This window comes from Dreissena polymorpha, chromosome 10, assembly GCF_020536995.1.
Source record: "Dreissena polymorpha isolate Duluth1 chromosome 10, UMN_Dpol_1.0, whole genome shotgun sequence".
NCBI lineage: Eukaryota > Metazoa > Mollusca > Bivalvia > Myida > Dreissenidae > Dreissena > Dreissena polymorpha.
This window is the reverse complement of record NC_068364.1, coordinates 12,707,073-12,722,530: the sequence shown is the minus strand read 5'-3', so window position 1 is coordinate 12,722,530 and position 15,458 is coordinate 12,707,073. Positions and strand designations below refer to the sequence as shown.

At 37.6% G+C, this 15,458-nt stretch overlaps 1 protein-coding gene and 1 long non-coding RNA gene across 5 annotated transcripts; both read left to right on the top strand.

Annotated features, from left to right (window-relative positions):
- The first annotated feature begins 226 nt into the window (after window positions 1-226).
- On the top strand, window positions 227-10,015 carry LOC127847847 (uncharacterized). 4 transcript variants are annotated; one of them, XM_052380043.1, is made up of 8 exons: window positions 230-619; window positions 1,097-1,195; window positions 1,975-2,073; window positions 3,093-3,194; window positions 4,855-4,961; window positions 5,998-6,100; window positions 6,618-6,748; window positions 8,344-10,012. In XM_052380043.1, the coding sequence occupies exons 2-8, from the start codon at window positions 1,112-1,114 to the stop codon at window positions 8,534-8,536; spliced, it is 819 nt and encodes a 272-aa protein (XP_052236003.1). In that variant the 5' UTR covers window positions 230-619; window positions 1,097-1,111; the 3' UTR covers window positions 8,537-10,012. The 4 variants fall into 4 exon arrangements, with proteins under 4 accessions (XP_052236005.1, XP_052236003.1, XP_052236001.1 ...); XM_052380041.1 differs by having other exon boundaries at window positions 231-619; window positions 1,080-1,195; window positions 8,344-10,011; XM_052380042.1 differs by having other exon boundaries at window positions 231-619; window positions 1,077-1,195; window positions 8,344-10,011.
- A 3,540-nt stretch (window positions 10,016-13,555) lies between these two features.
- LOC127848328 (uncharacterized) lies at window positions 13,556-15,229 on the top strand. The gene is made up of 3 exons (XR_008034457.1): window positions 13,556-13,692; window positions 14,144-14,239; window positions 15,069-15,229. It is a non-coding gene; the product is annotated as an uncharacterized LOC127848328 (long non-coding RNA).
- The last annotated feature ends 229 nt before the right edge of the window (window positions 15,230-15,458 follow it).

Below are 15,458 nucleotides of genomic sequence, written 5' to 3'. Positions count from 1 at the left end.
TGAGTACTGACGCAATATTATTTAAGAACTATACACTTCCATGATAGATATTTGTCATCACCCCACCCCCCCGCCCTCTTCCATCTCCATATTACAATCAAACTACAATTAAGTCGATGAAATACTTGTATCTCTTATATCGGCTTCGTTATGATTAACAACGGCATATCTGTACACAAACATAAGCACTGAACAAAAACATGAGGCACAAAAACGCATTGATAAATTTATCGTCATTCATTAGTTACGATCTTTTTGTTTCAAATCTGAATTGTCAATAACGTGCGTTAAATACCATACTAGGAGCTAGTCGCAGAGTTTAATTATACACGCACTTGAAAAATTAAATACCCACGCGGTGATATAACGAATAGATTTAAACCATGGTAGCTCTGTTTGATAAAGAGTAAAAATCAAACTAAAACGGAAGCTACTGCATGCAATGAAACATGCACTGAACGAAGGTTTAGAAAAAAGACAACATAAATCAAGGAAGTGCACTCTATAATTAAAATTAACAATGGATACATAAGATAACGTTGTAATGTTACCGGTGATTGATGTGTAAGTCGGGAATGCGTGCTGAGTTAAGGAGATATTGGTGTCACTAATATAGAAGGTATATAGTTTGTATAACTGCTTATATGATATAAGCTTCGCTCTGGGAAAACCGGGCTAAATGCATGTCCGCTAAGTGTCGTTCCGGATAAGTCCGCAAGGACACATCTGGAACGACATTTTCCGCTTTTATGAGTTTATCATTTAAAGGAAGCATTTTCTTAACGATAATCCAGTCCGCCCAGGCTAATAAGAGGCGACACTTATCGCACATGCATTAAGCCCCGTTTTCGCAGAGCGCGACTAATGTGTTTCTGTTACAAGTGTCTGACGTCCTTCAGCACTATTGAGGCTGCATTATTGTTCTTCGATCGCATTACGAAGAATTGTTTACGAAACTTATTGGATCATCCCAAATATCGTATGGTAAATGTTTGCAATCTTAGTATTTCAATTTTATATTCGGGCTGTTTATACATGTTAGATACATGTAGTCTCATCTGGTAATTTTTTATTTGTTGAAAACTCAACCCGGAAGCGGGACGTCGTGAAGATGTACGGGCGACCCCGCGTCAAGAAAGTCTTCTGCAAGTACCATCAGAACAAGAAGTGCGAGTACTTTTGCAGAGATCACAAGGTTTGAATAGTTAAATATGTTTGGTCTGACAAATAATCTAAACTTGTTAAAGAACAGTTATTTTAGCAATATTTTTTAAGTGTCTATCTTTGGTATTGTTGTGTTTTCAAACGGACAGCATTGTAGTTTCATATTTTGTTTTATTCAAGTGACACATAGTACATACATATAATAATTATTATATACAATTTCAAATCGAACTCAAATATTGAAATGTTTAATATATTGAATCATGAAATATTTTATATCAATTTTTGAAGTATTTCCCATCCATGAAAATGGCTTACGGGTCAATAATCAGACATCGATAAGTGTAGCCGTCTTATGCCTGTAAAAGAGAATATAATAAAATAATCACTTATAATAACCACAATAAAGTAATATCGTAACCGTATACTTTCTCGTTTTAAGTTGCAATCCTTTATGAATAAAGCAAATTTATATATCACTCGTTTATCCGTTATTAGGCATTTAAGTCTGTCATTATTAGCGGACATCATTTCAAGGATTATGACGATGTCTGTTTGTGTTAAAGTTACAGGGGGCAAATGTAGATTTTCTTTCGCACAGACACTTAAAGAGCTTTATACATGTATTTTCCAAATCAAAAATTGTGCTTGAAAAACATTAATCTAGCCATAAACTTAAAACGGTATATATGTATATGAAAGAACATAGTTGTAGACAATGCTCACAGCGCCACCACATGCAAATATCGCATTTAAATATGCCCATACAGGTGTTAATGTACAGTAAATGTCTATATTATCCACATTAAGGTGCTACTGTGTGGTACCTGTCTCCGAGACAAGCACAGGGATTGTCAGATTGGGGATGACCACGAATACAAGAACTACTATGGGAAGAAAATCCGAGAGGTACTTAGTTTTACTTCTAAACGAGTCTAGTTTAACCCATTTATGCCTAGTGGACTCTCCCATCCTTCTAAATTGAATCATCATGCAGCGTCTCATCTGGGTCTACACTGTTTGCCAAGGCCTTTTTTTCTAGACGCTAGGCATAAATGGGTTAATTCGATTGTTATGAAAGCCTTAGGTATTTAGCGACACTCTTATGTGTGTGTCATGAAGGGAAGACCAGTAGTTGGTGTGTTTGTAAATATCCCAACAGCTCGCAAGGCGTAGGAATTGGAGCGGGAACCTCCATGGCAAATATCCGCACCATTATCTGTTCATGGTGCTTTACACTCTTATTTCACAGATGATCGTAAAAATAATATTTCTAGAGTAGCCTCACGTATAATTTACATTTCTCTGTCCCCAAAAGTGAAATACATATCAATACATAACAATTATATTATATCAGTTTGATATACCAGCAGTGTAACTGACCAACCCAAAGTGCTAAAGCTAATCTAGGCTCTTGTTTTAACCAATCACATTGCTTTGATCCACACAGGAATAGTTGAACTTTGTTCAGGAACAGTTGATGAATATTTCATAAAATCGATAAACTCCTCCTGAAGGATTTTTACACTTTCCTAGTGCATACTGATGCACGTTCTGTCATCCATGGCTTCATTTTAGTTTGGGGATGCTGTATGGTAAATATACTTCCTAGGTGGCGCTATAATGACCGGGTGTTTTTAAAACGCAACTTATAAGTGATATTGCGCGTAATTGTACGAAATTGAATAAGCCTCGTTCTGGGAAAACTGGGCTTAATGCATGTGCGTAACGTGTCCCAGTTTAGCATCTTCACATCTGTGACCACACTTTTCACTTGGATGGAATTTTGGTTTTAAAGAAAGTTTCTTCTAAAAGAGAATCAAATCTAGGCGGAAGTGTCGTAACGGCACCGGCTAATCTGGGTTGACACTTTACGCACATGCGTTAAGCCCAGTTTACCCCGAACGTGACTCAAATAATACTCTCAGGTAAAGGTGATGATCGAAGCAAACAGGAACGAGCTGGTCTCGCAGACTCACACAGTGATATCGGCACTGGACTCGGGGATATCGAAACTTGAGAAATTTAAGGTCAGTATTGCGACGCATTTTATGTCTAGATACTATTTATCCATTTGTAAAAATATATGCTTAGTAAGTGGATTTAATGAAATAATAAGAAAAACTGTTTAAGCCGTGCTGTGTGAAAACGGGTTTTGGATTTCATAAATAAGAAACACTGTTTAGCCGTTCTGGGTGTATTGTTCAATGCATAAGCGTTAAATATCGTCCCAGATTAGTCTGTACAGTCCGCCACTTTCAGCTTTTATAGAATTTTCGTGTTCATGAAGTCGCTTCATAACGAAAATCCAATTAAGGCGAAAACTGTCGTCCCCGATAAGCCTTTGCGGACTTCTTACACTTGAAAACTGTCGTCCCCGATAAGCCTTTGGGGACTTCTTACACTTGGAAACTGTCGTCCCCGATAATCCTTTGCGGACTTCTTAAACTTTACATGGCGAAAACTGTCGTCCCCGATAAGCCTTTGCGGACTTCTTACTGTCGTCCCCGATAAGCCTTTGCGGACTTCTTACTGTCGTCCCCGATAAGCCTTTGCGGACTGCTACACTTTACACATATGCATTAATCCCCGTTTATCCAGAGCGAGACTCAATTAAAGTCCATTTCATAAATTGAAAAATAATATTCATCAACGGTTACGTCATTACTGATGCATGTTAGAGAAATGATGAGTAAAGACTTTAAAGGTGCCTTTTCACAGATTTTGGCATTTTTTAACTTATTCATTAAATGCTTTATATCGATAAATGTAAACATTGGATCGTAAAAGCTCCAGTAAAAAATCAAGAATAAAATTAAAAAAAGGAAAAGAACATTGCCCGGACCAGGTTTCGAACCAGTGACCCCTGGAGTCCTGCCAGAGTCCTGAAGTAAAAACGCTTTAGCCTACTGAGCTATTCCGCTGAGTACACTTACTTGACGTATTTTATACCTTATATAAGCAATCTTCGTAGTTTCACAGAATTTAACGACAAAAACAGAACTCTCCAAATTATTCAATCGTTTCGCGTTGCAACGCTTTATAATTTTTAGGTTTTAAAATCGTCAAAAGATGCATATAATGGCTATATTAGACCATGGTAAATGTTCAGTATTACTGTTTCCTCACAAATATCATAACTAATACGAAAATTTGCGAATCTGAAACAACTTTTTTCAATTTTGTCAATTTACCAAAGCGTGAAAAGATCCCTTTAAATGTCCTGGTATTTGGTTATTTTGACAAACGTTATAAGCATGTTTTGTTTGTTACGTTGTGCATGATCATATGCATATTCTGGTTACTCTAAATGTTATCATGATTATACATCCAAAATTAATGACAGCTTTGTTATACATTTTAATGAATGACAACTGTGTTATACATTCAAACCTAGGGCAGCTTTGTTATATGTCCAAACGAATAACTGCTTTGTTATACAGCGAAATAAATGATTGGTTTGTCATACCTATTGTGAGTATACATCCAAATAAATGACAGCTTTGTTATACGTATCATGAATATACATCCAAATGAGCGACAGCTTAATTATACGTAACATGGTTATACATTGAAATAAATGACAGATTTGTTATACCTCCAAATAAATGACGCCCCTGTTATACCTCCAAATGAATGACATCTTGGTTATACATTCAAATAAAGGACAGCTTTGTTATACATTTCCAGAAGGATATTGATCTAGTCATAGAGAGAATCGGCGACATGAAGTACGACGTGGGAATACACAAGTCTGAGATCGAACGGACAACCAACGCTCTGCAGGAGATTGACAGGTAACGCCGCAATCAGCGTTACATGTATATTAGCCCATTTATGCCTAGTGGACTCTCCCATCCTTCAAAATTGGATCAATTTATTTCCAAAATTAGGGATGTCTAGTATATTTATTGCATTAAGAATATTTCTTACAGAAATTCCGTTAAGCAAACAGCGCAGACCCTGATGAGACGCCGCATCATGCGGCGTCTCATCTGAGTCTACGCTGTTTGCCAAGGCATTTTTTCTAGACGCTAGGCATAAATGGGTTAATTCATTGTTATTTATCAATGGAATAAAAATAATATGCATTCACAGTGGAAAATAAATAACATAAGAATAACGTGCGCTCGAATTTCGAATGAATTTATTATAAGTGTGATATGATGCCACGTGATATTTACACAGGACTTTAACAGTTATTCTCATACTACATGTATACTTCCCCGGTGAGTATCCTATTGCAGTTGAAGCGAATTGAGATCTTCTTTTCTTGTTTTATTTCAATTGCAATTCTATGATATTATTGTATATTTACGCTCGTGTGTTTTGTGTTTTGTGGTTAATTCTAGCTTAGAGTGAAATTCGGCATGACTTTATACTGGTTTAAAATCTCAATACTTTGTAAAGACGGTTCCAACGCCTTGACCCCATATTTCTCTCCACATAATGTTTCTCGAGTTTCATTATCCCTACTTTGGATTAATAAAATATCCAGAAGGAAAACGGACACAAGTAAAGACTCTATGTTTTATTCTCTATAGGATATACCTCAGTTGCAGTGTACATATTAATTTGACACTTGACCCGTTCTGGAAAAACTGAGCTAAATGCAAGTGCGTAAAGTGTCGTCCCAGGCGAAAATGTGCAGTCCTCACAGGCTCATCAGGGCCGACACTTTTCACGTAAGATGGATTTTCGTGTAGAAAATACTTCATTAAAAAAATCTATAAAAGCGCAACGTATCGTCCCTGATCTGGAACGACAATTTACGAACATGCATTAAGCCCGGTTTTCCTAGAACGAGGCACCCCCTGTCACTTCCCATTGCAGACAGATGACCAACGCGTATGACTTGAGGACGTGCCAGCAATGCTATGCAGATATCGACCTGGAAAAGGTCAAGTTTGAAAGAAAACAGAGAAAACTGTACCAGGTAGTAATATTTGTTCAAAAGCCATTGGTCATCACTAACACTGCTCTTTTAAATGATTTTAAAGGCGAATTTATCATAAAAAGGATACGTGTAAAGAAAGGAAACTACTACTACAACTATTAAATACGCGTATTTTATGTACCACGTTCTTATATTGGTCACGGACTCTAGATGAGTCAATATACGCTCCGTGTATTGGTGAACAGTACTTTAATGCAATGAACTTATAGAAAAACGAGAACAATCTTTAATAAAAATAACAACTGAAATATCGAATATTGTTGAATATTGTATTTATTATCTAATGTGTAATGACAACGCGTAAAAGAAATGTGTCATATGTAACTTTATGTATTGAAGTTAAAAATATCTTAAATATCTGACATTGTAGCATATAATATTTATTATTTAACATGTTATGTGGTATATATACCTCTATCTATTGAGGTCTACATGTAAAATATCTAACTCTATGCATTGAAGAATACATGTGTCATATCTAACTCTATGTATTGAGGTGCCGACCCGTCTGAACGATGACGTCACCGCTTCCATCCACAGCCTTCAGCGCCGTCTGAAGAACATCAAGAACGGCATCAACTCCCAACTCAGTTCAACCAAGCTCGCACAGTACTACCCGAACGCAAGGTACATAGTTCACATAGCTCACCAAGTACTACCCGAACGCAAGGAATATTGTTCACATAGCTCGCACAGTACTACCCGAACGCAAGGTACATAGTTCACATAGCTCAATAAGTACTAGCCGAACGCAAGGAATATAGTTCACATAGCTCGCCCAGTACTAACCGAACGCAAGGTACATAGTTCACACAGCGCGCACATTACTACCCGAACGCAAGGAACATAGTTCACATAGCTCACATAGTACTACCCGAACGCAAGGTCGAAAGTTCACATAGCTCGTCCAATACTACCCAAACGGAAGGTAAATAGTTCACATAACTCGTCCAGTACTACCCGAACGCGAGGTACATTGTTCACATACTGTAGCTCGGCCAGTACTAACCGAACGCAAGGTACATAGTTCACATATCTCGCCCAGTACTACCCGAACGCAAGGTACATAGTTCACATAGATCGCCCAGTTCTTTCCAAAAGTAAGGTACAAAGTACACATAGCTCGCCCAGAACTATCCGAACGCAAGGTACATAATTCACATAGCTCGCCCAGTACTACCCGAACGCAAGGTACATAGTTCACATAGCTCGCCATGTACTACCCGAACGCAAGGTACTTAGCTCACATAGATCGTCCAGTACTACCCGAACGCAAGGTACATAGTTCACAAAGCTCGCCCAGTTTAACCAGAACGCAAGGTACATAGTTCACAAAGCTCGCACAGTATTACCAGAAAGCAAGGTACATAGTTCACATAGCTCGCCAAGTACTACCCAAACGCAAGGTACATAGTTCACATAGCTCGCCCAGTTCTACCCGAACGCAAGGTACATAGTTCACATAGCTTGCCTAGACTACCCGAACGCAAGATACAAAGTTTACATAGCTCGCCCAGTACTACACGAACGCAAGGTACATAGTTCAAATACCTCGTCCAGTACTTCCCGAACGCAAGGTACATAATTCACATAGCTCGTCCAGTACAACCCGAACGCAAGGTACATAGTTCACATATCTCACCCAGTGATACCCGAACGCAAGGTACATAGTTCACATAGCTCGCCCAGTACTACCCGAACGCAAGGTACATAGTTCACTTTTAGCTGTTACAGACCAGTTTTAAAACAAATAAGGTTACTATGTCTTTGTCATGTATTCAAAGAAATCACGTTCAAATATTGTATTTGGTTTTTATCATCCTGTATTAAGTTATGTGTATAATCGTATTGTTCTTTGCTGGTATACAAATCTTAAGTTATGTTTGTTGTTTCCCCATATTTATGTATTTATTGTGCCATTGTAGTAATGCTAAATAATTGCACGTTGATAATACTATTGACATTATGCACATTTTGCTATGTTATACATCGAAATTGGGCTATTAAGGTCGCCATGGTTTAGTGAATATGATGTCCGCCTTGCAACCGGAAAGTCACAGGTTCGATCGCCACTATTGGAGCTTCCTCAAAGACTTCTAGTACAGGTTATAGTCGCAGTAAACAAACTCGAGAGCGTTTCAAAAAGCCTAAGGCTTTTGATGCAATCGATTTAAAATAAATAGGTTTCAAATTAAATTTTTCTATGTGTAAATCAATTTAAGGTCCTTCAAGGAACCGACCACGCCGTACCTGCCGTACTTTGAGCTGGAGAACAAGGTGACCCACAAGAAGCCCAAGGACCACGCCCGCAACCAGGGCCGCCTGGCTCAGTGGTCCAACATGGAGGACGTCCGGTTTGACCTCCGCTTTCAGTCCACAAGGACGCCGATGACAAGGCTGCCAACGTTAAACTGAATCGACGAGGCGCATTCTTGGAACACTGGACTTAATTTATATGCGTACAGATTCGTCCCTAATCAGGGACGACACTTTCTGTTTTATGATATTTATCTTTTAAAGAAAGAAGCAGAGATCCATTCTAGACGGAAAGTGTCTTCCCTGATGATCGTGTGCGGAATGCATAGCATAATCTGGGACGACACTTAACGCACATGTATTAAGTCCCGTTTTCCCAGAACGGCATTAAGTCCCGTGTTTCCAGAACGCGGCTCTATCTATTTACCACAAATTCTGTGGGACACCATTAATTTGTGACAATAACATATCTCTTAATTCAATTCTTATTTACCGAAACACACCTATGCATAACTGGCATAACATCGTCTAGAAAACACGGTGTTAACCGAAACGATGTAAATACCACAAAAGGTTTATGCATGCGATATCTCTCATGACGACACAAAAATAGGCAGTTTTCTTCTCCATTATGAAAAGCGTTAAATATTTTTTAAAGTAAACTTCCGTATTATATTTGAAATTATATGATACCAAACTATTGGTGTTAGCCAAAGCACGATTTCTGTTAGCTAAAGCTGTTAGCTAAAGCTGTTAGCTAAAGCTGTTAGCAAAAGCACGATTTCTGTTAGCGAAAGCTTCAAATTTATGTTTTAATACTTGGTAAATTAGCATGCCTGACTATAAACTAGTATTAATTATGTGACTATGTGAGCAGTTTGTAGACTATCAACATTTTCATAGTCTGTTTCTGCAAAATATGTTAATTACCTGTATTTGATTTTATATCCAGTGTACTATACTGTTTGTTTATAAAAATGTTGACATTGCCATCAACGTGTAAATGCACATATGATCCGCAAACGATTGTTTCAAACAATCGTGTTTTTGTTTGTGTTTGTGGACATACAATTCCTGAGATAGTTTGTCTTTTTGTGCCCCCGGATCGAAAGATCGGGGCATATTGTTTTTGGCCTGTCTGTCTGTCTGTCATTCAATGTGTGTGTCCCAAAACTTTAACCTTGGTTAAAGTTTTGCAATAACTTTTGCATTATTGAAGATAGCAACTTGCTATTTGGCATGCATGTGTATCTCATGGAATTGCACATTTTGAGTGGTGAAAGGTCAAGGTCATCCTTCAAGGTCAAATGTCAAATATATGGCTTCAAAGCGGCGCAATAGGGGGTATGGCGTTTCGGAAAACACTTCTCTTGTTTTTAAATTTAATTGTTAGCGTATTTAAAGAAAGTACATGTTTTCTTTTCAATGAATATGCATGTATAGCTGAATGAGTGTTCATCCGTTTCCGTTATTTTAACTTATGTGTGGGTGCATATTTTGAATTGAAACGTTTCTGCTTCTGCGTTCATAAAAACTATTGTATATATGCATACTTGATATTGAAACGTTTACTGCCAGTGTTGAATCCTCAAAATGTTGTGCTTTTGACCTCAAACAGAGTAATCATATAAATTGTATTTATGTCACTGCTTTTTATGTAAATGATTCATGTGTCATGTGTCATTATTATTGATGACAAAACAGTACTGTTACTTGCAATAACATTGCGTTTCTTGTTCTTTAACATTTATGTTCTTGTTTGATGTTTATTGTAGCGACCAATGTCCACCTTAAAATCATTATTTAAATTGGAAGATTGTATAGTTTGCTTTTTTCACTTAAAAAAATTGTCACAAACTGGCACAAATTAAAATTATACAAAACGAAAGCATCCTTAAAATAACAAAAGTCAAGATAACTCTCGCAATCGAAACAATATTGGAAACACATTTTGTTAAGTTTTCTTTTCTACGTAGAATACTTGTTTTATTTGAATAATCCGAATTAGATGCATACGTTAACAATTAATTTGTGAAGTTTAACTTCATTTTGTTTTCAATACTCATACGAGTTGTAAAAAATACAACAACGCAAATGCATGTTTGTATCTTTTCCCTTTTTTGCATTTTCGTTTCAATACGATCAATTATTAAATATAAGGAAGCATTTTACACTTCCACATTGTAATGTTTTTATAAGAAGTTTAACCATTTTTTATATCCCAAACGTATTTAAAGCATTTAATAACGTTTGGGTAACACATATCACAAACGAGTGTGCCCAATATCGAACCCTGGAAACAGAAAAAAATGGATTTAATGGTTTATTATGTGAAAATCGAATATAGATAAACAATACCCTTTCAGTTGAGCGTACCAATGTGTACTTAACAACACTATTGATGTAAGGTTTCCATTGCACACTTATATATATGTTAGTGCATTGATTCAGTTTCGCTGAAGCTTATGAACCAAATAGGTCGACACCTTTGGGTTGGATTTGTGCAAATGCTGTTTTTTTCTTACATATGAGCTTCACTCTGGGGAAATGGGGCTAAATGAATGTGCAGTCCGCTTGGGCTAATTAGAATGGCAATTTACGCCCAAACTTGAATTTGATTAAGAAGAGACGTTCTTTAGTTTAAATCTATTAATTTTTAAATAGAAAGCCTTAGGCTGTCGAGTCCATTTCCCGGGACTAGAACCAGTACTTGGTGTGTATGGGGGAAATCTAAAAAACGCTGCCACACTGTGGATCGAACCCGTGACCTCCCGATCGCTAGGCGGACACCATATCCACTACACCAGTGCGACCCCTATGAGACTTTCTTTAGACGAAAAAATCCATAAATGTGGACCGCACATGCTAATCTGGGACGACTGTTTTACGCATATGCATTAAGACCGGTTTTCCCAGAGCGAGACTCATATCTGTTGCATATACGGCACTACACTTGCATTTTATTACACTATTATAAGTTATAACTAAGAATAATACATGAAATCAAGTCATGTGCCAACTATCGCTCTTGGCAGAATTTTGCTGACGACGCATGCTGGCAAATGAAACAACGGGTTGTTTGACCGGACTTTCCGTGATTCCCGGCAGTGCTGGTAGTCGAACCGTCCTATCGTATCTGTAGTTCGTGAATCGTCCTCTGCCTTCGTGTATAATTCTTCCATCGTCTCCCGTGATGGGCTTTCGTACTTTACTAAAGCTGGCCAAGAGGGCCACCTTGTTTCTTTGGCCACGTACCTTGGCGAATTTCTTACTGATGTTCATGTATGGAGGGTTGTAGGAAAACTCCTTGAAAGGTTTAACGGAATCGTTCTGCTTGAGTTGCAATTTCTCTTGGCTGGCAGTGAGTTCCAAATCCACGTCGTTTCGGATGGCTTTTAGTTTCTTGGTCAGTCCATTGAAATGAATTTTAATCTCGTCATGGAAACGACCAGGCGTGAGAACGATCTTCTGCTGTTTCCGTTCAAACTTGATCCTCTCTATGTCCACGTCAGAGTACAGCTGCTTACATTGTTTCAGTTCATTGGCGGTGGTAAGGGATCGCTCGATGTCCCGCAAATTTTGTGACGTAAACCGAATCCCGTTTCTCTGATGTTCCACCTCGTTCTTCATCTCGTGCAGTCGTTTGATAACTCCATCTACATCCTTTTGATACTTCACGAGTCTTACAATACCCGTATCGAGAGCATGCACCACGCCGTCCGTTTTATCGATAATGTCATTCTTCTCGTCTTCAATTACTCGACCCGCGTCGCGGATTTTGCGCCCGTAGAAATCTTTGAACTCCCTCTCGTCGGCGATTTTGCAGCCGCGATGTTTCTCTCGGAGGCATATGCTGCACAGGAGAACGGTGTGATCTTCACAGAAGTGTTCACATCTCTTGTGAGGATGGAACTTGCAGAAAACCATCTTCCCCACAAATCCGTACATAGCATTAATAACGCTTCAGTCGTCTTAATATATGTCACATAATGATACAAAAACGCTTGCATTGATGTTTATTTATCCAGTTTTGAATATTCACATCTAGAATTTAATAACTGATTTTTAAACAGATTGGAGCGCAAACCATTGAATCCCTTTTAAACAATATGCTTGTGCCATTTCTACATAAATATCTGTCTCCACTTAACTAAATATCTTAGCACAGTTAACGCTAATTCACCGTATACAATCGTCAACCAACAATCTGTTGAAAATGGCATTACGAAGTATTGGCACATGCGAAGTATCACAAATCTATCTTGATGAGGCCATTGTAAACAATGATTAAAACAATATCTCGGGTAGTTAAATCTCAGGTTAAAGGTATAACGTCAGAAGGTGTAGTAACGAAGAATAAGAAACGGTACAACTCTTTTGTATACTCTTCCTTTAACTATTGTTTGCGCAATAAATAGCATATCTATAGCGAGCGTTTTGAATACCTGATGGATTTGTAAACGTGTTAAACAATAATGTAACCAAATAGAACGAATATTGACGTTTTATGTGCAAATAATTATAAAGTAAATATGCCGAAGTAAATAAGTTACTTGTATGCAGATCAACTACTTGGATGGGCTTGATATCCTCTGTTATACAAAAATATTAATCATAAATATAAAATATCAAAACTATTTTGATTATCAAATATGTTCAGTTATCACATTTCTCTTTATGACTGTCGCAAGGCCTTTGCCTAAAGCTGAAACCAAAAGCGTATAAGTACAGATTGATCTTTATAAAATAAAGTAGCAATGCTATTATAAAATGTTCTCTAATGACGGTATTGTCTGACACTAATGAAGCAACGTTTGTGAATTTGTAACAGACAATTTGTCAATTTACATTTGTGGCAAATGTGGTTCATTATTAACCCATTTATGCCTAGCGTTTAGAAAAAGGCCTTGGCAAACAGCGTAGACCGAGATGAGACGCCGCATGATGCGGCGTCTCATCTGGGTCTGCGCTGTTTGCTTTAAGGAATTTCTGTAAGAAATATTCTAAATATGGAAATAAATATACTAGACATCCCTAATTTTGGAAATAAATTGATCAAATTTAGATGGGAGAGTCCGCGAGGCATAAATGGGTTAATCATTTCACGAGAGGACACTATCTTATCAAGTCTTTTCGGTGTTCTGAATAACCAATTATAGACCTGTGTCATATCTCATCTAGAACTGTTATTGAAGATTATTGACTTTGATTGATATATACGGACAACGGAACGAAAGTCATTTTAAATATCTCCTGAACTCTTATGAAGATGAAAACGTTGCTAGTTTTTGTGGCCGTTTGCTTAGCCGTTACATGTAAGCATGTGAAATTGTTAATTTATTATTTAATGAAGAATACATGATGATTTTCGATGAATGTATGGTTAAATGAATGTATTTTGCATATGTTTATAATGCTTGTTTTTGAAAGCGTTCTTTGTGATTAATTTTGAACTGACAATGAGCTTCGACATTCCTTTGAACCGTTTGAGCTTTAAACGTATTTTTGGATTGATGACCATGCTGAAATATACACTGCACATTAATGAAACATTTCTCTCTGTTTTGTAATATCTTTGATCCGAATGTGTAAGCAAGATTTAATAATTTTTATGTTTTGTTTTAGTTATCATTTCTATCGCATTGTCTAGCATAGACATGGGTCACTTGCCTTTATATCTATGTATTCAGTCGTAGTTTCATTCCGTATTCTAAGATACATGTATTTAAAAATAGGTATGATTTGAGAGGAAAATTCAATTCCCAGACTGTCAGAGTTGTGGGGGGACGGGTGACTGTACACACTGGTGTTCGGACGGCTACCACGCCCAATGTGTCGGCGGCACCTGCACGTGTCCGGCTCGTAAGTCACACAGGAAGCTCACGTTTATGACTCATTTGAACCGCATTCTTGGAAAACGGAGATTAATGCATGTTCGAAAAGCATCGTCCAAGATAAGTCTGTACAACGCGCACAGGCAAATCAGGGACGAAACTTTTCAATTTAATGCAATGTTTAGTTTAAAGGCATCTCTTCTAAGCGAAAATCCTGTTTAACCGCAAAGTAACGTCCGAGACTAGCGTATGTGAACTGCACAGGCTAATATGGGACAATACTTAACCCTTTCAGTGCTGGAACCGAATTTTGAAGGCCTTTGCAAACAGTTTGGATCCAGATGAGACGCCACAGAACGTGGCGTCTCATCAGGATCCAAACTGTTTGCTATTCTGATAGTATTCTTTGAAAAAATCGAAGAAAATGCTAATTTTATCAATTCAGCAGACGACATTTTAGCAGACGACAAATTTTCCAGCATGCAAAGGGTTAACGCACATGCATTAAGCACATTTTCATAGAACAAGGCTCATTTGAAAATTAAAAATTCCATACCAATACATCGAGTATCATCAGCATGACCTTTTTGCAGCCAATTAACCGGAAAAAAATATTGTTATGTGATCGGTTTGACATTTTTCATGCCATGTCTTTGGTCGACATATTCCCATCCATCACATTGGTCTAAAATAGTTGCATTCGTTCAAAGGAAACTTCAGTGGAGAATATGGATAGTACATGAATTTAATTTTACTCGCGTTTGTTTAGGGAATTGTGAAGCATCGTTTACGGTTGTCTAACATTCATTAATCTGTGGTCTAAGTAGTTTCACGGGTTATGTGTTTCCTATTCGTAGACCATTGTGGCGCCACCACGAAGTGTCCACAGGGAGCCGGAAGTGGATGCCCTCCGTTCTGCTCTACCACGTGTACTACCATGCTGTGCTCGTGCCACTGCTAGAACGCCTTGGTGCAGTGAAATGTCTGCTGAACGAAGGAATAAAATGGGTTTAACAAATTTGTGATCTTGTGCTATATCAGATATCACATACTGTTAAAACATGTGTGTGTATTGCAGCGCGTATGGATGACCAATCAAATGTCATGTACTATTTACATATATGTATGTGTTTCGAGATTAACATCAGAACAGATTACAAGTATTAATAGTAATTTCTTTTATATGGAGTCTTATTATTCCTATAAATTATACCTAACTTTAATCAGTTGGTAGTTGTTGAAAAAAA